The sequence below is a fragment of the Engystomops pustulosus genome, chromosome 2 (assembly GCF_040894005.1).
Source record: "Engystomops pustulosus chromosome 2, aEngPut4.maternal, whole genome shotgun sequence".
In the NCBI taxonomy this organism is placed as follows: domain Eukaryota; kingdom Metazoa; phylum Chordata; class Amphibia; order Anura; family Leptodactylidae; genus Engystomops; species Engystomops pustulosus.
Genome location: NC_092412.1, coordinates 184314141 through 184334898, shown reverse-complemented (window position 1 = coordinate 184334898; position 20758 = coordinate 184314141). Strand labels below are relative to the sequence as shown.

At 41.9% G+C, this 20758-nt stretch overlaps 1 protein-coding gene across 16 annotated transcripts in view; it reads left to right on the top strand.

The window, feature by feature from the left end:
* Nucleotides 1-20758, top strand: part of NFASC (neurofascin) — a 124370-nt gene that overhangs the window by 33232 nt on the left and 70380 nt on the right. For all 16 annotated transcript variants that reach the window (XR_011853303.1, XM_072137535.1, XM_072137536.1 and 13 more), the window contains exons 2-3: nt 16509-16546; nt 18488-18624. Coding sequence is in view for 15 of the 16 variants with exons in the window: in XM_072137535.1 (XP_071993636.1) it covers nt 18543-18624 (82 nt within the window). In the remaining variant the exon portion in view is untranslated. The remainder of the gene's footprint in view (nt 1-16508; nt 16547-18487; nt 18625-20758) is intronic.

Genomic DNA, 20758 nt, shown 5'->3' with positions numbered 1-20758 from the left:
GGGAGATTCACATCATGGATGTGCAGCTGACAAATCTGCGGCAACTGTGTGATGCCATCATGTCAATATGGACCAAAATCTCTGAGGAATGCTTCCAGCACCTTGTTGTATCTATGCCACGAAGAATTGAGGCAGTTCTGAAGGCAAAAGGGGGTCCAACCCGTTACTATCATGGTGTACCTAATAAAGTGGCCGGTGAGTGTAGATACATGTGTTCAGAGATGACCAGTGACATCAAAGCTGATAGGATTTGGGACGAGATTTGGAGAAGAGGAGGAGGGGGTGGGTGTATCCAGAGTTTAGGGCAGTGATGGCGAACCTTTTAGAGACCAAGTGCCCAAACTACAACCAAGACCCAATGATTTATACTCCCTTCTCTGTCACAGCTTTCATTGATACCAGAACCCTGAGGACGCCAATAAAACAGAAAATAGAAGAAATTTGGATGATTATAGTAGCTTTCTTCCAGGGTCCCATAAACAGGAAGAATTGTCAGGGCCGGAACAGGAGCTACAATGATAATGCAGATCTGTCCACACCTTTCCACTCCTCCAGAAGTCCCAGGTAGCACTGTCACTTAAAAATAGCTCTGTGCACAGCAAGTCCTGGGATGTCTCGGACTGAAGTCATCTCTGTTGATGCCCTGAGTGCCCACAGAAAGGGCTCTGAGTGCCACCTCTGGCACCAGTGCCATAGGTTAGCCACCACTGGTCTAGGGCATGGATTAATGGCCACATAATGATCACACCCTGCATTTGAATATTACTCCAGGACAATAAAATGCAAGTTATTCAATGATGGTACAACCCAGGAAAATAAAAATTAATTACATTTATCGATTTGTCTCTTTCTCTCCAGTCAGCAGTCTTTCTAAAAGTTTTCTCAAATCCATACACAGCAGATAGATAAGAAGTGGTGGATAAAGTTTTACTCATTTCAGAATATTTTAATTGAAATTTTAGCAGGGACACTAACTCATAGATCCAGGCACTGTAGCTGTGGCAATCTTCTTATATTAGTTATCGATGGCCTCCTTCCTTCTAAAAGCTATGTTAACATTATGATAATAAGCCTGAGGGCCCCCATAGCACTTAAGGCTCTTTAACATAATTTAAAAAGTCTATTTTAGAAGGCATAAGTCCATGGACAGTCAAAGAGCTTAGGTCTATGACTAAGTTTCCCTGGTTTATCATGCTTCATTTTGATCTAGATTTTCTTTAAACTTTGTTAAAAAATTTTATTCTTATGCCTGTTTTTTCTCCCTTCTTTCTTCATTTAGCAGTGTGTCTAGATAAGCTTTCCCTTTAATACTCATACTGATGCTTGCAGACTTCTAGTGACTGTCTGTAAGCATTTGAAGGAAATCTACCATCAAAATCAAGCCTGATAAACCAGGGCCACTTACATATAGAACCATGCACCGTGACTGTGGTAACGTACTTACCGTATATACTCGTGTATAAGCCGAGTTTTTCAGCACAAAAAATGTGCTGAAAACGTCCCCTCGGCTTATACACGAGTCTACTACAAAAAAAAATGACCACTTAAAAAAATAAACTTAAATACTCACCCTCCGTTGTCAGCGCGGCTCCCCGATGTCGGCGCGGCTTACCGATGTCCCCGATGTCAGCGTGTTCCGTCTTCTTTCTTCTCCGCGGCTCTTCTTCTTTCTTCTTTCTTTCGGCATGGACGCGGTCATGTTTTCTTTGTGGCCGCGCATACTATGACGTCAGCAGCGGCCGCATCATAGTATGCGCATGCTAGAAGAAAACATGGCCGCGTCCATGCCGGAAGAGAGAAGAAGAGCCGTGGAGAAGAAAGAAGATGGGACGCGCTGACATCGGGGACATCGGTAAGCCGCGCCGACATCGGGGAGCCGTGCTGACATCGGAGGGTGAGTATTTAAGTTTATTTTTTAAGGGCCGTGGGGGCAGGCTGCTGTATACTACTAGGGGCTGCTGTATACTACTAGGGGCTTGCTGTATACTACTAGGGGCTTGTTGTATACTACTAGGGGCTTGCTGTATACTACTAGGGGCTTGCTGTATACTACTAGGGGCTGCTGTATACTACTAGGGGCTGCTGTATACTACTAGGGGCTTGCTGTATACTACTAGGGGCTGCTGTATAGTACTAGGGGATTGCTGTATACTACTAGGGGCTTGCTGTATACTACTAGGGGCTTGCTGTATACTACTAGGGGCTGCTGTATACTACTAGGGGCAGCTGTATACTACTAGGGGCTTGCTGTATACTACTAGGGGCTTGCTGTATACTACTAGGGGCTTGCTTTATACTACTAGGGGCTTGCTGTATGCTACTAGGGGCTTGCTGTATACTACTAGGGGCTTGCTGTATTCCCACCCTCGGCTTATACTCGAGTCAGTAGTTTTTCCCAGTTTTGGTGGTAAAATTAGGGGTCTCGGCTTATACTTGGGTCGGCTTATACTCAAGTATATACGGTATATTTGTTTTCCATAGCCTCCTGTTTTTCTTCCTTCTAAAATCAACTTCTTATGTTATGCAAATTAGCCTTAAGTGCAATGTTAAAGTTGATTTTAGAAGGAAGAGGCCATGGAAAACAAATATAAGAAGATTACCACAGTCACGGTGGGTGGATCTATGAGTAAGAGTCCTTGGTTTATCAGGCTTGATTTTGATCATAGATTTCCTTTAACTATTTACAGACAGTCACTAAAATTACAAGTGAAATATTATATAGGTATTAAAAAAGAAACATTTTAGCCACCATTTCTTATCTGTGTATGGTCTTGAAAAGACTTTAGAAACACTGATGATTGGAGAGGAAGAGAGAGGAACAGCTAAATGGAACAGGGAAGCTTTCCATTATAAAGGATGATATACAGTTCAGACCCTTGATAGATCTTAAAGTTATTTTTCTTTGGGTGAAGTCACATCTTACCACACATATTGCATTATACAGAAATATGGCTGTCTATGTAACACATGGATGGGTCTCATGTGCCAGAGTGGCTCTCTATCCTTGCTCTTAGGATGAGAGGGGATTCCAAACATAGTACATGTATTTCACCAATTAGACTTGTGAATATGAGACAAACCGATTAAAGAGGTATTCTCACGAAGACAAGTTTCTTATATGTACTAAGCACAACAAAATAACACATTCTCTAATTCACTGTTATTAACAAAAATACAGCATTACACATATATAAATCCAACCTGTCTCTATCAGTCCTGCTGTACACAATTTCAGTTGCCCCTAGACATGATGTATGTTAGAGCAAGGTGGATAAAATGTAACTTTTATTTACAAATTCATTAAAAATTCTTAATTAAATCCAATTACAAACAAGATGCTATTATAGTATGAGCCGCTACATATAGGGTATATCCCGTGTTATGTGATGCTCAAAAGTTCAAACCAGATATATGGAAAGGACGACAATGCGCTTCCATAATAAATTATCCTGACACAATAAGACACCTATCTATGCATCATAGGGCAACAAAATACAAGTTGGACTTAGTATATAAGGGTGGACTTGGTATATCAAGTTGAGTATTCAATTTAATCCACTATATATCATGCTCAATAAAGATGCCTGGTATAGACACTGAGTGGACCTATTAGCAATGTGGGCATAAACCATTAGATATCAGGTAACATGTTCTTACCTTCTGCCAATCCAGACATGAGAAAGACTGTAAAAGCATGGGGTGATCTTACCATTCCTGTAGATCTCAGGTCATCGATTCATACCATTCATGTCGAGACTCTGTAAAACCCTCAGCTTCTAGCTTGTCCTTTAGGTGCCCAAGCTCCCGTCCTGACAAGGACGGTCCACAACTGTCCCTACTAGATAACTTGCCCTAGCTTAGGTGGTCTCAGACACACAAAGATCCCAACGCGTTTCCTCTGCTGTGATGCAGATTCATCAGGGGAGATAGATAAGATTAAATCAATTCTTGTCAGAAATCATGAACGATGTATAGCTGGTTAGAACAAAGCAGTGGCTCCATTCCACATGCAACCCGGCATAGTGAGTACCGGATGCTCGGCTGGCGTGTGCAGAGAGCATCTGCGCATGTCCGACTGTTTATACCGTTTTCGGCGCGCTCAAGCCGCTTGCTTCCGCCTTCGTCACGTGATCCGGTCACATGACTGGTCACGTGATTCAGTAGGGCGGCGCCCAGGGGTATTGACGCGATGTCGGGAATCGTAAGTGAAACGCCCCGCTCCAGCTCGCTGTCAGTGTAACCAGGGCATGCACCAAAACACAAGAATCGACTATATAAGTATGTATAATTCAAGAAACGACACTTAGTTTCGGTATTAGAAATGAAGGTACATAAAGTGATACTTCTGGCAGTGGTCTAACCCCTGTCTAGAAATGTCATTACAGGGGCAGATATCAATTATTAAAAGGAAAAAGAATGCTGCGCCTCGAGACGAGCCTATCAGAGAGGTTCCGTCAGAACTAGGTAATACATCAACAATAAATTATCACGCAAAACATATCCAGAATGAGTGATCTGTCAAGAGTTTTATGCAAAGATGGATAATGCATATTCGTCACCTTGTAGACCATGTGGTACAGGAGGGGGATACATCATGTATCTATAAATGCGGCAAAGCTCAGAGTTTCGTTAAGTCCTGCTGGGGCTACCGTTCCAAGTCTAAAAATCCACCTTGTTTCCATCTGGAGGATTTTTTTATCCCAGTTCCCTCCTCTTGCATTCCGTGGTATATGGGCAATACCATGAAATCTCAGCATATTGGCATCACCATGATGGTGGTCAAGGACATGTCTGGCGACTGAGGTGTCCCTGGAGTGTCTGATGTCGGCAAGATGTTCGCCGACTCTTCGCCTAAACTCACGGTAAGTCTTGCCAATATACTCCATCCCACATCTGCACACCACCCTATATATCACACCTTCCGTTTTACAATTGATAAAGGCCTTAATCGCAATCTGTTCCCCCGTCACATTCGCCTTAAATTCCTTAATCACTAGGATAAAGGGACAAGCCACACATCCACTACATTTGTACGAGCCCTTGGGTCTTGCCTCATCAAGCCAGGTCGCGTTATTGGTGTTTGAGAAGTGACTGTGGACTAGTCTATCCTTTAGGGAACGGCCTTTTCTATAGGTGATGGCAGGTGATTCACTAATGGCATCAGCGATGTCAGGATCCATTAGGAGAGTGCTCCAATGCTTGGAGACAATCTCCCTTATTTTTTCTGAGCCATTACTGAAAGTGGTGATGAGTCTAACAGTGCGGTCGGAGTTCTCTTTATTGGTTGGAGTCAACAAGTCCTCCCGATCCTTACGTAGTGCGTTCTGAAAAGCGTCTCTTAGGATACTATCTGGGTATCCCTTTTGTAGAAACCTTTGTCTAAGGTCATCCGATTGTTTAAGAAACGTGTTCAGGTCTGAACAGTTTCTTCGCAATCTGAGGTATTGTCCTCGTGGTATCCCTCTCTTGAGTGGTACAGGGTGGCTACTTTCCCACCTCAAGAGAGAGTTTGTCGCTGTTGCCTTTCTGAATACCTCAGTATGTATTGTACCATCCTGGTCTTTGGAAAGTAATACGTCCAGAAATGGTAGTTTATCGTGACTAAGATCATATGTGAATCTCAACCCGAAATCATTCTGGTTGAGATTTTCCACAAACTCAACAAAGAGAGACTTAGACCCCTTCCAAATCACCAGTACATCGTCAATATACCGTAGCCAAATTTCAATATGCTGAAAAAAAGAAGAATTTTCCTGTGCAAAAATGACGGCATCCTCCCACCAGCCCAGGAGCAAGTTGGCATAGGTTGGCGCGCAAGGCCAACCCATAGCCGTGCCCCTGAGCTGGTGGTAGAATTTGCCGTCAAACAAGAAATAATTGTGAGTAAGACAGAACATGAGGGATCTAAGTACAAAGTCGTCATGCTGTCTGAATTGCATCCCTCTTGATCTTAAAAAATATGCAACTGCAGCCAGTCCTTTTTCGTGGGGGATTGATGAATACAGGGCTTCTACGTCAATTGACGCCAAGAGCCAGTCCTTCTCTATCAGTACCCCGTCAAGTCTCCTCAGAAGGTCTAATGAGTCTCTAGTGTACGATTGAAGAGATTCCACATATGGTCTCAATACTCTGTCCAAATAGACCCCCACATTCTGGGTAATGTTGTTGATTCCGGAGACAATTGGCCTCCCCTTTAGAGGATCAAGCCCTTTATGGACTTTTGGTAAACTATAGAAAGTGGCTACCATTGGGGTGACAGGTTCCATAAAGTGGAATTCCTTCTCATCAATAAGGTCTTGACTCAATGCATCATTGAGGATTATCATCAGTTCCTCTTTATACTTAACAGTCGGGTTCGTTTTCAGGACTTCGTATGCCGACTTATCTGATAGTAAATTAAGACACATCTTTTTGTAGTTTTCAGAATCCATTACAACAACGTTTCCACCCTTATCGGATGGTTTAACCGTTATGCTTTTATCTTTTTCTAGTTGTTCCAGGGATTGAATTTCGCCTCTAGTGCAATTAAAGGGTACAAATGATGTTTCCATCTTTTTTATGTCGTTTGTCACATCCCTTAAAAACACATCAATAGGCGAGATATCGGAAAAGGGTGGAAACCTTGTACTTTTTCTATGAAGATCTGTAAATGGACCCTTACCCTCAGTCTGCGGGCTAGAGTCCTCCAGGCCATATAGTAATCTAACATCTTGCAAGAGATCGCTGGGGATATCTAGTTCCCTACACATTTTTTTATCTCTTTTTGCAAACTGTTTCCTCCACTTAAGTTTTCTCGTGAATAGATGTAAATCCTTAACGGTTTCAAAGATGTCAGTTTTACTAGAGGGGACAAAATTCAGACCCTTTGCTAACAGTTTAGTTTCTGTTTCAGAGAGTACCCTTTTAGATAAGTTTATGATTTGGGAGTCCCTGTCTGAGTTGCAGGAGGTCTGCTCCTTGCTCTGGTCTGATAAGGTTGGTCTAAAAAATCAGTCCTAGTTCCTCTCCCTCTTTGTGTACCTCTTCCTCTCCCTCTCCCTCTCCTCGATCTAGAGTGCTTCCCTGAGGATTCTACGTCAGAGTTGTCCGTTTCCGAAGAGGAAATATCTGTCTCAATGTGTCTACGGTTGTAAATCAGTGAGTATGCCTTATTATCTCTGAAGTCCTGGAGATCACGTAAAAATTGATTATGTTTCCGTTCCTTCAAATGGTATTGATATTTTTCAATCACCAGTTGAAGTTGGCTTTCTTTCGCTTTAAATTCGGGTTCGGATTCAAATTTTTTTGTAATTTTGATCTGTTCATTCAGTCTACTCTCTAGGCCCTGGAGGATCCCTTTCTCTTCCTCTAGTAAAATCTGCATCAATTTCAAGGAGCTGTTGGTAGCCTCCTTCTCCCATCTCTTCATTAAATTTGGTGTCCTACATCTGGCTGCTGGTACTAGCGTAATTCTCAAACCTCTTGGAACAATTGAGTTCTTTATATAGTTCTCAAGAGATGTAAGTTCCCACCAAGACGTTATTTTGTCTTTGTATAATTTCGTTAGTTCCCTAAATGCTGCATTGAAAGTTGGAGTGTATTTTTGCTGTGTGTATTCCCTATCTGAGAACACTTCCCTCGCCTCATCTAGCCAGGTCTGTGTATTTAGTCCTGTTGTCAAAAAACCTGCCATATCACAAAAACAAACTGATATAGAGTAGGTAAGGTGCCACACTCTCCGTTTTGGGTAAATATGGGCCCCCAACTGTACCAACCACCAATATAAAATTAGTATGTTAGAGCAAGGTGGATAAAATGTAACTTTTATTTACAAATTCATTAAAAATTCTTAATTAAATCCAATTACAAACAAGATGCTATTATAGTATGAGCCGCTACATATAGGGTATATCCCGTGTTATGTGATGCTCAAAAGTTCAAACCAGATATATGGAAAGGACGACAATGCGCTTCCATAATAAATTATCCTGACACAATAAGACACCTATCTATGCATCATAGGGCAACAAAATACAAGTTGGACTTAGTATATAAGGGTGGACTTGGTATATCAAGTTGAGTATTCAATTTAATCCACTATATATCATGCTCAATAAAGATGCCTGGTATAGACACTGAGTGGACCTATTAGCAATGTGGGCATAAACCATTAGATATCAGGTAACATGTTCTTACCTTCTGCCAATCCAGACATGAGAAAGACTGTAAAAGCATGGGGTGATCTTACCATTCCTGTAGATCTCAGGTCATCGATTCATACCATTCATGTCGAGACTCTGTAAAACCCTCAGCTTCTAGCTTGTCCTTTAGGTGCCCAAGCTCCCGTCCTGACAAGGACGGTCCACAACTGTCCCTACTAGATAACTTGCCCTAGCTTAGGTGGTCTCAGACACACAAAGATCCCAACGCGTTTCCTCTGCTGTGATGCAGATTCATCAGGGGAGATAGATAAGATTAAATCAATTCTTGTCAGAAATCATGAACGATGTATAGCTGGTTAGAACAAAGCAGTGGCTCCATTCCACATGCAACCCGGCATAGTGAGTACCGGATGCTCGGCTGGCGTGTGCAGAGAGCATCTGCGCATGTCCGACTGTTTATACCGTTTTCGGCGCGCTCAAGCCGCTTGCTTCCGCCTTCGTCACGTGATCCGGTCACATGACTGGTCACGTGATTCAGTAGGGCGGCGCCCAGGGGTATTGACGCGATGTCGGGAATCGTAAGTGAAACGCCCCGCTCCAGCTCGCTGTCAGTGTAACCAGGGCATGCACCAAAACACAAGAATCGACTATATAAGTATGTATAATTCAAGAAACGACACTTAGTTTCGGTATTAGAAATGAAGGTACATAAAGTGATACTTCTGGCAGTGGTCTAACCCCTGTCTAGAAATGTCATTACAGGGGCAGATATCAATTATTAAAAGGAAAAAGAATGCTGCGCCTCGAGACGAGCCTATCAGAGAGGTTCCGTCAGAACTAGGTAATACATCAACAATAAATTATCACGCAAAACATATCCAGAATGAGTGATCTGTCAAGAGTTTTATGCAAAGATGGATAATGCATATTCGTCACCTTGTAGACCATGTGGTACAGGAGGGGGATACATCATGTATCTATAAATGCGGCAAAGCTCAGAGTTTCGTTAAGTCCTGCTGGGGCTACCGTTCCAAGTCTAAAAATCCACCTTGTTTCCATCTGGAGGATTTTTTTATCCCAGTTCCCTCCTCTTGCATTCCGTGGTATATGGGCAATACCATGAAATCTCAGCATATTGGCATCACCATGATGGTGGTCAAGGACATGTCTGGCGACTGAGGTGTCCCTGGAGTGTCTGATGTCGGCAAGATGTTCGCCGACTCTTCGCCTAAACTCACGGTAAGTCTTGCCAATATACTCCATCCCACATCTGCACACCACCCTATATATCACACCTTCCGTTTTACAATTGATAAAGGCCTTAATCGCAATCTGTTCCCCCGTCACATTCGCCTTAAATTCCTTAATCACTAGGATAAAGGGACAAGCCACACATCCACTACATTTAAGGCGAATGTGACGGGGGAACAGATTGCGATTAAGGCCTTTATCAATTGTAAAACGGAAGGTGTGATATATAGGGTGGTGTGCAGATGTGGGATGGAGTATATTGGCAAGACTTACCGTGAGTTTAGGCGAAGAGTCGGCGAACATCTTGCCGACATCAGACACTCCAGGGACACCTCAGTCGCCAGACATGTCCTTGACCACCATCATGGTGATGCCAATATGCTGAGATTTCATGGTATTGCCCATATACCACGGAATGCAAGAGGAGGGAACTGGGATAAAAAAATCCTCCAGATGGAAACAAGGTGGATTTTTAGACTTGGAACGGTAGCCCCAGCAGGACTTAACGAAACTCTGAGCTTTGCCGCATTTATAGATACATGATGTATCCCCCTCCTGTACCACATGGTCTACAAGGTGACGAATATGCATTATCCATCTTTGCATAAAACTCTTGACAGATCACTCATTCTGGATATGTTTTGCGTGATAATTTATTGTTGATGTATTACCTAGTTCTGACGGAACCTCTCTGATAGGCTCGTCTCGAGGCGCAGCATTCTTTTTCCTTTTAATAATTGATATCTGCCCCTGTAATGACATTTCTAGACAGGGGTTAGACCACTGCCAGAAGTATCACTTTATGTACCTTCATTTCTAATACCGAAACTAAGTGTCGTTTCTTGAATTATACATACTTATATAGTCGATTCTTGTGTTTTGGTGCATGCCCTGGTTACACTGACAGCGAGCTGGAGCGGGGCGTTTCACTTACGATTCCCGACATCGCGTCAATACCCCTGGGCGCCGCCCTACTGAATCACGTGACCAGTCATGTGACCGGATCACGTGACGAAGGCGGAAGCAAGCGGCTTGAGCGCGCCGAAAACGGTATAAACAGTCGGACATGCGCAGATGCTCTCTGCACACGCCAGCCGAGCATCCGGTACTCACTATGCCGGGTTGCATGTGGAATGGAGCCACTGCTTTGTTCTAACCAGCTATACATCGTTCATGATTTCTGACAAGAATTGATTTAATCTTATCTATCTCCCCTGATGAATCTGCATCACAGCAGAGGAAACGCGTTGGGATCTTTGTGTGTCTGAGACCACCTAAGCTAGGGCAAGTTATCTAGTAGGGACAGTTGTGGACCGTCCTTGTCAGGACGGGAGCTTGGGCACCTAAAGGACAAGCTAGAAGCTGAGGGTTTTACAGAGTCTCGACATGAATGGTATGAATCGATGACCTGAGATCTACAGGAATGGTAAGATCACCCCATGCTTTTACAGTCTTTCTCATGTCTGGATTGGCAGAAGGTAAGAACATGTTACCTGATATCTAATGGTTTATGCCCACATTGCTAATAGGTCCACTCAGTGTCTATACCAGGCATCTTTATTGAGCATGATATATAGTGGATTAAATTGAATACTCAACTTGATATACCAAGTCCACCCTTATATACTAAGTCCAACTTGTATTTTGTTGCCCTATGATGCATAGATAGGTGTCTTATTGTGTCAGGATAATTTATTATGGAAGCGCATTGTCGTCCTTTCCATATATCTGGTTTGAACTTTTGAGCATCACATAACACGGGATATACCCTATATGTAGCGGCTCATACTATAATAGCATCTTGTTTGTAATTGGATTTAATTAAGAATTTTTAATGAATTTGTAAATAAAAGTTACATTTTATCCACCTTGCTCTAACATACTAATTTTATATTGGTGGTTGGTACAGTTGGGGGCCCATATTTACCCAAAACGGAGAGTGTGGCACCTTACCTACTCTATATCAGTTTGTTTTTGTGATATGGCAGGTTTTTTGACAACAGGACTAAATACACAGACCTGGCTAGATGAGGCGAGGGAAGTGTTCTCAGATAGGGAATACACACAGCAAAAATACACTCCAACTTTCAATGCAGCATTTAGGGAACTAACGAAATTATACAAAGACAAAATAACGTCTTGGTGGGAACTTACATCTCTTGAGAACTATATAAAGAACTCAATTGTTCCAAGAGGTTTGAGAATTACGCTAGTACCAGCAGCCAGATGTAGGACACCAAATTTAATGAAGAGATGGGAGAAGGAGGCTACCAACAGCTCCTTGAAATTGATGCAGATTTTACTAGAGGAAGAGAAAGGGATCCTCCAGGGCCTAGAGAGTAGACTGAATGAACAGATCAAAATTACAAAAAAATTTGAATCCGAACCCGAATTTAAAGCGAAAGAAAGCCAACTTCAACTGGTGATTGAAAAATATCAATACCATTTGAAGGAACGGAAACATAATCAATTTTTACGTGATCTCCAGGACTTCAGAGATAATAAGGCATACTCACTGATTTACAACCGTAGACACATTGAGACAGATATTTCCTCTTCGGAAACGGACAACTCTGACGTAGAATCCTCAGGGAAGCACTCTAGATCGAGGAGAGGGAGAGGGAGAGGAAGAGGTACACAAAGAGGGAGAGGAACTAGGACTGATTTTTTAGACCAACCTTATCAGACCAGAGCAAGGAGCAGACCTCCTGCAACTCAGACAGGGACTCCCAAATCATAAACTTATCTAAAAGGGTACTCTCTGAAACAGAAACTAAACTGTTAGCAAAGGGTCTGAATTTTGTCCCCTCTAGTAAAACTGACATCTTTGAAACCGTTAAGGATTTACATCTATTCACGAGAAAACTTAAGTGGAGGAAACAGTTTGCAAAAAGAGATAAAAAAATGTGTAGGGAACTAGATATCCCCAGCGATCTCTTGCAAGATGTTAGATTACTATATGGCCTGGAGGACTCTAGCCCGCAGACTGAGGGTAAGGGTCCATTTACAGATCTTCATAGAAAAAGTACAAGGTTTCCACCCTTTTCCGATATCTCGCCTATTGATGTGTTTTTAAGGGATGTGACAAACGACATAAAAAAGATGGAAACATCATTTGTACCCTTTAATTGCACTAGAGGCGAAATTCAATCCCTGGAACAACTAGAAAAAGATAAAAGCATAACGGTTAAACCATCCGATAAGGGTGGAAACGTTGTTGTAATGGATTCTGAAAACTACAAAAAGATGTGTCTTAATTTACTATCAGATAAGTCGGCATACGAAGTCCTGAAAACGAACCCGACTGTTAAGTATAAAGAGGAACTGATGATAATCCTCAATGATGCATTGAGTCAAGACCTTATTGATGAGAAGGAATTCCACTTTATGGAACCTGTCACCCCAATGGTAGCCACTTTCTATAGTTTACCAAAAGTCCATAAAGGGCTTGATCCTCTAAAGGGGAGGCCAATTGTCTCCGGAATCAACAACATTACCCAGAATGTGGGGGTCTATTTGGACAGAGTATTGAGACCATATGTGGAATCTCTTCAATCGTACACTAGAGACTCATTAGACCTTCTGAGGAGACTTGACGGGGTACTGATAGAGAAGGACTGGCTCTTGGCGTCAATTGACGTAGAAGCCCTGTATTCATCAATCCCCCACGAAAAAGGACTGGCTGCAGTTGCATATTTTTTAAGATCAAGAGGGATGCAATTCAGACAGCATGACGACTTTGTACTTAGATCCCTCATGTTCTGTCTTACTCACAATTATTTCTTGTTTGACGGCAAATTCTACCACCAGCTCAGGGGCACGGCTATGGGTTGGCCTTGCGCGCCAACCTATGCCAACTTGCTCCTGGGCTGGTGGGAGGATGCCGTCATTTTTGCACAGGAAAATTCTTCTTTTTTTCAGCATATTGAAATTTGGCTACGGTATATTGACGATGTACTGGTGATTTGGAAGGGGTCTAAGTCTCTCTTTGTTGAGTTTGTGGAAAATCTCAACCAGAATGATTTCGGGTTGAGATTCACATATGATCTTAGTCACGATAAACTACCATTTCTGGACGTATTACTTTCCAAAGACCAGGATGGTACAATACATACTGAGGTATTCAGAAAGGCAACAGCGACAAACTCTCTCTTGAGGTGGGAAAGTAGCCACCCTGTACCACTCAAGAGAGGGATACCACGAGGACAATACCTCAGATTGCGAAGAAACTGTTCAGACCTGAACACGTTTCTTAAACAATCGGATGACCTTAGACAAAGGTTTCTACAAAAGGGATACCCAGATAGTATCCTAAGAGACGCTTTTCAGAACGCACTACGTAAGGATCGGGAGGACTTGTTGACTCCAACCAATAAAGAGAACTCCGACCGCACTGTTAGACTCATCACCACTTTCAGTAATGGCTCAGAAAAAATAAGGGAGATTGTCTCCAAGCATTGGAGCACTCTCCTAATGGATCCTGACATCGCTGATGCCATTAGTGAATCACCTGCCATCACCTATAGAAAAGGCCGTTCCCTAAAGGATAGACTAGTCCACAGTCACTTCTCAAACACCAATAACGCGACCTGGCTTGATGAGGCAAGACCCAAGGGCTCGTACAAATGTAGTGGATGTGTGGCTTGTCCCTTTATCCTAGTGATTAAGGAATTTAAGGCGAATGTGACGGGGGAACAGATTGCGATTAAGGCCTTTATCAATTGTAAAACGGAAGGTGTGATATATAGGGTGGTGTGCAGATGTGGGATGGAGTATATTGGCAAGACTTACCGTGAGTTTAGGCGAAGAGTCGGCGAACATCTTGCCGACATCAGACACTCCAGGGACACCTCAGTCGCCAGACATGTCCTTGACCACCATCATGGTGATGCCAATATGCTGAGATTTCATGGTATTGCCCATATACCACGGAATGCAAGAGGAGGGAACTGGGATAAAAAAATCCTCCAGATGGAAACAAGGTGGATTTTTAGACTTGGAACGGTAGCCCCAGCAGGACTTAACGAAACTCTGAGCTTTGCCGCATTTATAGATACATGATGTATCCCCCTCCTGTACCACATGGTCTACAAGGTGACGAATATGCATTATCCATCTTTGCATAAAACTCTTGACAGATCACTCATTCTGGATATGTTTTGCGTGATAATTTATTGTTGATGTATTACCTAGTTCTGACGGAACCTCTCTGATAGGCTCGTCTCGAGGCGCAGCATTCTTTTTCCTTTTAATAATTGATATCTGCCCCTGTAATGACATTTCTAGACAGGGGTTAGACCACTGCCAGAAGTATCACTTTATGTACCTTCATTTCTAATACCGAAACTAAGTGTCGTTTCTTGAAATATACATACTTATATAGTCGATTCTTGTGTTTTGGTGCATGCCCTGTTTACACTGACAGCGAGCTGGAGCGGGGCGTTTCACTTACGATTCCCGACATCGCGTCAATACCCCTGGGCGCCGCCCTACTGAATCACGTGACCAGTCATGTGACCGGATCACGTGACGAAGGCGGAAGCAAGCGGCTTGAGCGCGCCGAAAACGGTATAAACAGTCGGACATGCGCAGATGCTCTCTGCACACGCCAGCCGAGCATCCGGTACTCACTATGCCGGGTTGCATGTGGAATGGAGCCACTGCTTTGTTCTAACCAGCTATACATCGTTCATGATTTCTGACAAGAATTGATTTAATCTTATCTATCTCCCCTGATGAATCTGCATCACAGCAGAGGAAACGCGTTGGGATCTTTGTGTGTCTGAGACCACCTAAGCTAGGGCAAGTTATCTAGTAGGGACAGTTGTGGACCGTCCTTGTCAGGACGGGAGCTTGGGCACCTAAAGGACAAGCTAGAAGCTGAGGGTTTTACAGAGTCTCGACATGAATGGTATGAATCGATGACCTGAGATCTACAGGAATGGTAAGATCACCCCATGCTTTTACAGTCTTTCTCATGTCTGGATTGGCAGAAGGTAAGAACATGTTACCTGATATCTAATGGTTTATGCCCACATTGCTAATAGGTCCACTCAGTGTCTATACCAGGCATCTTTATTGAGCATGATATATAGTGGATTAAATTGAATACTCAACTTGATATACCAAGTCCACCCTTATATACTAAGTCCAACTTGTATTTTGTTGCCCTATGATGCATAGATAGGTGTCTTATTGTGTCAGGATAATTTATTATGGAAGCGCATTGTCGTCCTTTCCATATATCTGGTTTGAACTTTTGAGCATCACATAACACGGGATATACCCTATATGTAGCGGCTCATACTATAATAGCATCTTGTTTGTAATTGGATTTAATTAAGAATTTTTAATGAATTTGTAAATAAAAGTTACATTTTATCCACCTTGCTCTAACATACTAATTTTATATTGGTGGTTGGTACAGTTGGGGGCCCATATTTACCCAAAACGGAGAGTGTGGCACCTTACCTACTCTATATCTGCCCCTAGACATGACCCTTTAACTTCTGACTTCTGGGTGGGGTGCCATCTTGGATTTCTGTGTGATAGCATGCAGATGAGAATTCTGTGTCTTGTGCCTGTAGCCACGCCCCCTGCACGGAGCTCAGCAACACGTACACTGATTCACTTCCTAGCAGGAGATTGTGAGGAGAGACAAGCTGCAAACTACAAACTTCAAAGAAATAAGTGATCCGGGAGAAGGGGGAGGCAGGCACATATCTTTGGGAACATAGATGTAGCAATGCTGTGTGTGTAATAGGCATCTAATGGATCTCATGCATCTCTGATCTGTCTCATCTCTCTCTCTATGTGTCAGTGTGTAAGTACAATGTCAGAAGCCAGATGAAAGTGTATATACACCTTGTACCATGATAATGTAAAGACAATGTCACCCCACCGAACTAGATGGATCATGAAGTGTCTGCTTAGAGAGGCTCACCCACCCTTGGATTTTTAAAATTGTGAAGTAAGGGGTTAAAAATTATATTTATTGTGTTAACATCACTAGGGGATTGCGATGTGAGAATTTTCTTTCGTAGGAAAACCCCTTTTAATAATATTTGGTAGAATAATTAAGCTTCCTGTAATTAACAATAATATCTTCTCTTGCAGATTAAAAGAAAATCCAAGTAATAGGAATACATCTAAAAGTAAGTTACTGTAAGATAGGAAATCTGATGTGAGAATTATTGCCCACACACAACCAACAACAGGACAGGACAGTGACAGAACCACAGTGATATCCTTCTATATTCTGGGAGATTCACCATTACACAAAAATAGAAATGTGAACGTTGTATTCAATTTACCTGCAAGGAGTTATGGGGGGGGAAAGGATGGGAGGGCGTAGCCGTCCTGGCATCAATAATGTTTTACAGTACCAGCAGTTGCCAATGATGCTTGTGATGATTTACCTGGACTATAGGACATAAATTAAGGTAAGATAAACCTGTGTATGTGTTCTGCACTGCATTATATGGCATTTAACTACATCCTTCAAAGTTTTTGTGTATTATGCTGAATCTCCCAGACTATAGGACATCATTATTATCTTGATGCTGTCCTGTTTCTGGTTTGTGGGCTTAGCCTCATGACAGGTTCCCAAATCTTTTTTACACCAATTTGCAAGGTATATTGATACTTTGTGATTTAAGTTTTAGTGAGTGTAGATGTAAAAACTTGCATAATGCACATGCAAAGTTGACATGGATTTGCATGTTTGTTCAAAAGGGAGATGGCAATAAGCTGTACCTCCCAAAATAATCAAGGATGGCCATTACACCAACATCTGCCGTAGGAGAGTTTCAGTATACCTTTATACATATTGGGGCACATTTACAAAGAGTGGTGCAAACTGCACTAAATGCGGTTTGCCTGTGTACTGCCCCGACAGAGTTCCCCAACTTTTTTTTGGTGCACCTTTAACATAAGGCATGCAACAGACTTCTTAAATACTGGTGCAAAGCCCTTAGTAAATGTGCCCAATTGACTGTTTATTGGAAATCAGCAGCTTTCATATCTAGGACTACCGAGGTTGCCTGAGCTACTCTTTGACATTGTAGGAAGGGCATAGTCTAAATCGTTGTTTCTCAATACCAATAATAAAAGGGGAAACCCTTTCTTCCAGCTTGTAAAAGTATCAGTCATTCTGAAAACTTCTTAAAAGATTTTGGTTAAGATGTTAGTGATAGAGCTGTTCCAGATTTTAGATTTCTTGCACATGAGCTTACCATTTATGTCACATCTGGAAGGTGTAAGTTTTTCTTTACTAATTCTGTATATGGCACCTGCAGTATCCAAGCCACCTTGTGATCAATGATAAGATAATGTTTATTCATGCTTCATTTGCCCAAGTGACATCTGAGAATAAGGAAAGTACTTTGACTTCTCAGCTAGAGATGTTGTCAGGTTATTGTCACACAATACCTGCCTCTCATTGGATGTGACATCTTGCATGTGGGTATGCTGCATTGGTCAGATGAACTTTCCAGGGTTAGGACCACAATAGCACTCACTCCAGATGGGGGTAGTGCTGTGACGTAGGCAGCAGCTGGCTTCTCAAGCAGATGGGCGAGAGCACAGCCTGAGGCTGTATGTTAAACTTGTGCAAATTAGAGTTGAGAGAGGGGGCAGAGAGAGAGGGAATCAGTGACGTTGTAATGGAGTCTTATTGCACAGTTTCACTCCCCTTCCAAAAATGCAAAAATGTGTTATTCTGAAAAAAACGGGACCATAACATAATTATGTATTTCTTTATTCATTAAACCACTGTGCAGCAGTGAAATACTTTATACTGTATGTGTCTGTTAGTACAGTATAAAGATTTCAAGGCAAGTATTCTCCTATAAGATGTATCACAGTAAAGCAAATATCTATTCAAAATGCATTTAGCAAAACCTTGAGGGCCATGCCTAGGGGGTAGCTTTATGCCAGTATATTTTGTAGTTTTTCAGAAAAGCTTCCATGATGCACTCACAATAGAAAGCTACACATTGCTAACAATGTTAGAAATGCTGGTAGTGAGTCTGAGGATGCATTGGTAGACCATTTTGTTCTACATTAATACTTTTTTTTTTTTTTTTTTGCCATAGATCTGCTTTGCAGTGGTGAAAAAAAGTCTTACTCCCCCACATCCCCAGGAACAAGATGAAGTCTCACCCTGGTTTATGGATATCTTTTATCATACTCATTCTCCAGTTGGTCTGTGCTATTAAAGTTCCTCAGGACCGTAAGTTAAAGGGGCGTGATGTTTCCCATAATCTGATATTCTTTGTCTTCATTATTTATGTCATATATGTTGGTAGGTCCATTTTCCATACAAATGCAACATTTTTATTCAGCTATCTATAATCATGTTCATTCATGTTTATAGATCCATGACCAATCTTTTACCTGTCCTGTCTTAGAAGAGACGTGAAACAATCCACATTGTGCAGATGGTACTGTGAAGGGCTTTAAGAAGCAGCTGTGTCTTTTAACATCCACCACTGCCCCCATACAATAGCTCAATGACCCTGTCATGTTTAGGCTCCATTGGTGACAGGGGACTAGTGAGCATATACAATGAGGACCCACTCCGTCCAGCATTGCAGGTGCTAGATAAGAATAAGCGGAGCAGCTGCCTTTTTCTGGGGATACGCAGCCCTATAAGCTAAACTTTATGGTTGTCACACTCCTCTTCACAAGACAAGGAGGCATCATCTCTAGACATCTTGAGTGTCAGGCTAGACAGTACATGCAGACGTGAACTTGAGAAGATCTCAGTACAATGAGAAGGGTAGGGTAAAACATACTAAGTGCAAGTCCATTGCACCTTACAGCTGATCCACTGCACTTGTGTTTAATCCTGTTTCTGCTATGTCAGAGAGAGTAATGTGTCTTTTTCTTTAATAGTTCAGAATTGGAACAGTAGAAATTTGCCCAAAAAATATAAAAAAATATTAGGATTGAACCAGTTAAAGAATTGTTTCTATAAAAAAACATTCTGAAAGTAAAATTTGGTTTAATTTAATTACCTTTAGGACCAAAGTAAAATTTGGTATAATTTAATTACCTTTAGGACCTTTTTTAGGACTTCTAAAATGTGGTTTTGATATCAATTTTAGTATTTTTTTTTTTAATTTAATCAATTATTGATAGGATAAAGATACAATTTTCCTTACTGTTTCATTCTATGTTAAATCAACAATGAATCCTTCTCAATCTTTATCATATGGAATATGTGTACATTGTATAATGAGAACAAAAGCCCTATTTTACCCATAAGCACCTCCCTTCCTAAGCAGTGGCCTCTGTAAGTGAATGATAAGTGTACAAGCAGTTTTGTGAAGACACAAAAGTATATAGATTTAGGGTTCGACATACTGAGCCTGTTGTTGGGACCGAAAGGGTTGCATTACAATAAAGCACCGACTTCATTTCACATGGTCTCTCTCTTGACAGTCGGCAGGTCATTAGATCACGTGACAAGGGGCTGTGGAGATCTAGCTCCGACTCACTGCATAGTATTTAGACTTTCCAAAAAGGTGTCATTTTTTGCAACTTTTGATGACATTTTCAGGTACGCCATTCTGGTCACTTTTTATTAAGTTTTTAATATGTTTCAAAATGACAAAAAAGTGTCAAATTTGATTTTGAACTATTTTCTTTATGGTTCAATAAACTTTATTGCAAGCGAGCGAAAAGCCTACAAGTCAGGCACATGTTCGGGTCGCAGCCCCATATTTAGTTATGACAGAGCATCATATACGAGTAGGTTTCAAGCTCAGCAAAGCAAACATGAACATACCTATAATTAACCAAACATCCAAAAGTGAAAAAATAAGGGGGGTAGGGAAGAGAGGGAGGGAAAGGGGGGGGGGGGGGGACAAGGAATCTATCACTACATCTCCAGGTTGGGGTGGTGCCCCATGTTACTGGGTCAGCGAAACCAACTATTAAGTCACCTGTATCCAGGAGAGTAAAGCAGGTGAGTTCCTGAACGTCTCCCACCTGTACCAAGTTTTATGAAAAACATCGTATTGGTTGTTATCTAATGCTCTCAATTCCTCCATATGTCTCAATCGGTCCATCTCTTCCACCCACAGTAATCTGGTAGGAGGAGAGGTGGATTTCCACAGTCTAGGGATTACCAGTCTCATTGCCACTATACAGTGACGTAGGAGACCTTTTTTAATATCTTTAAGCCTTAACTATTTTCTTTATAGGGTTAATCGCTGGCACTAACCGTTATTATATTTTGATAGATTCAATATTTTGGGACATGGCGATATGTAACATATATTATTTATTTTTATTAGATATTTATACTTTTATCAGTTCTAGGGGACGGGGCAGGGGGGGAATGGTTAGATTTTTGGGCT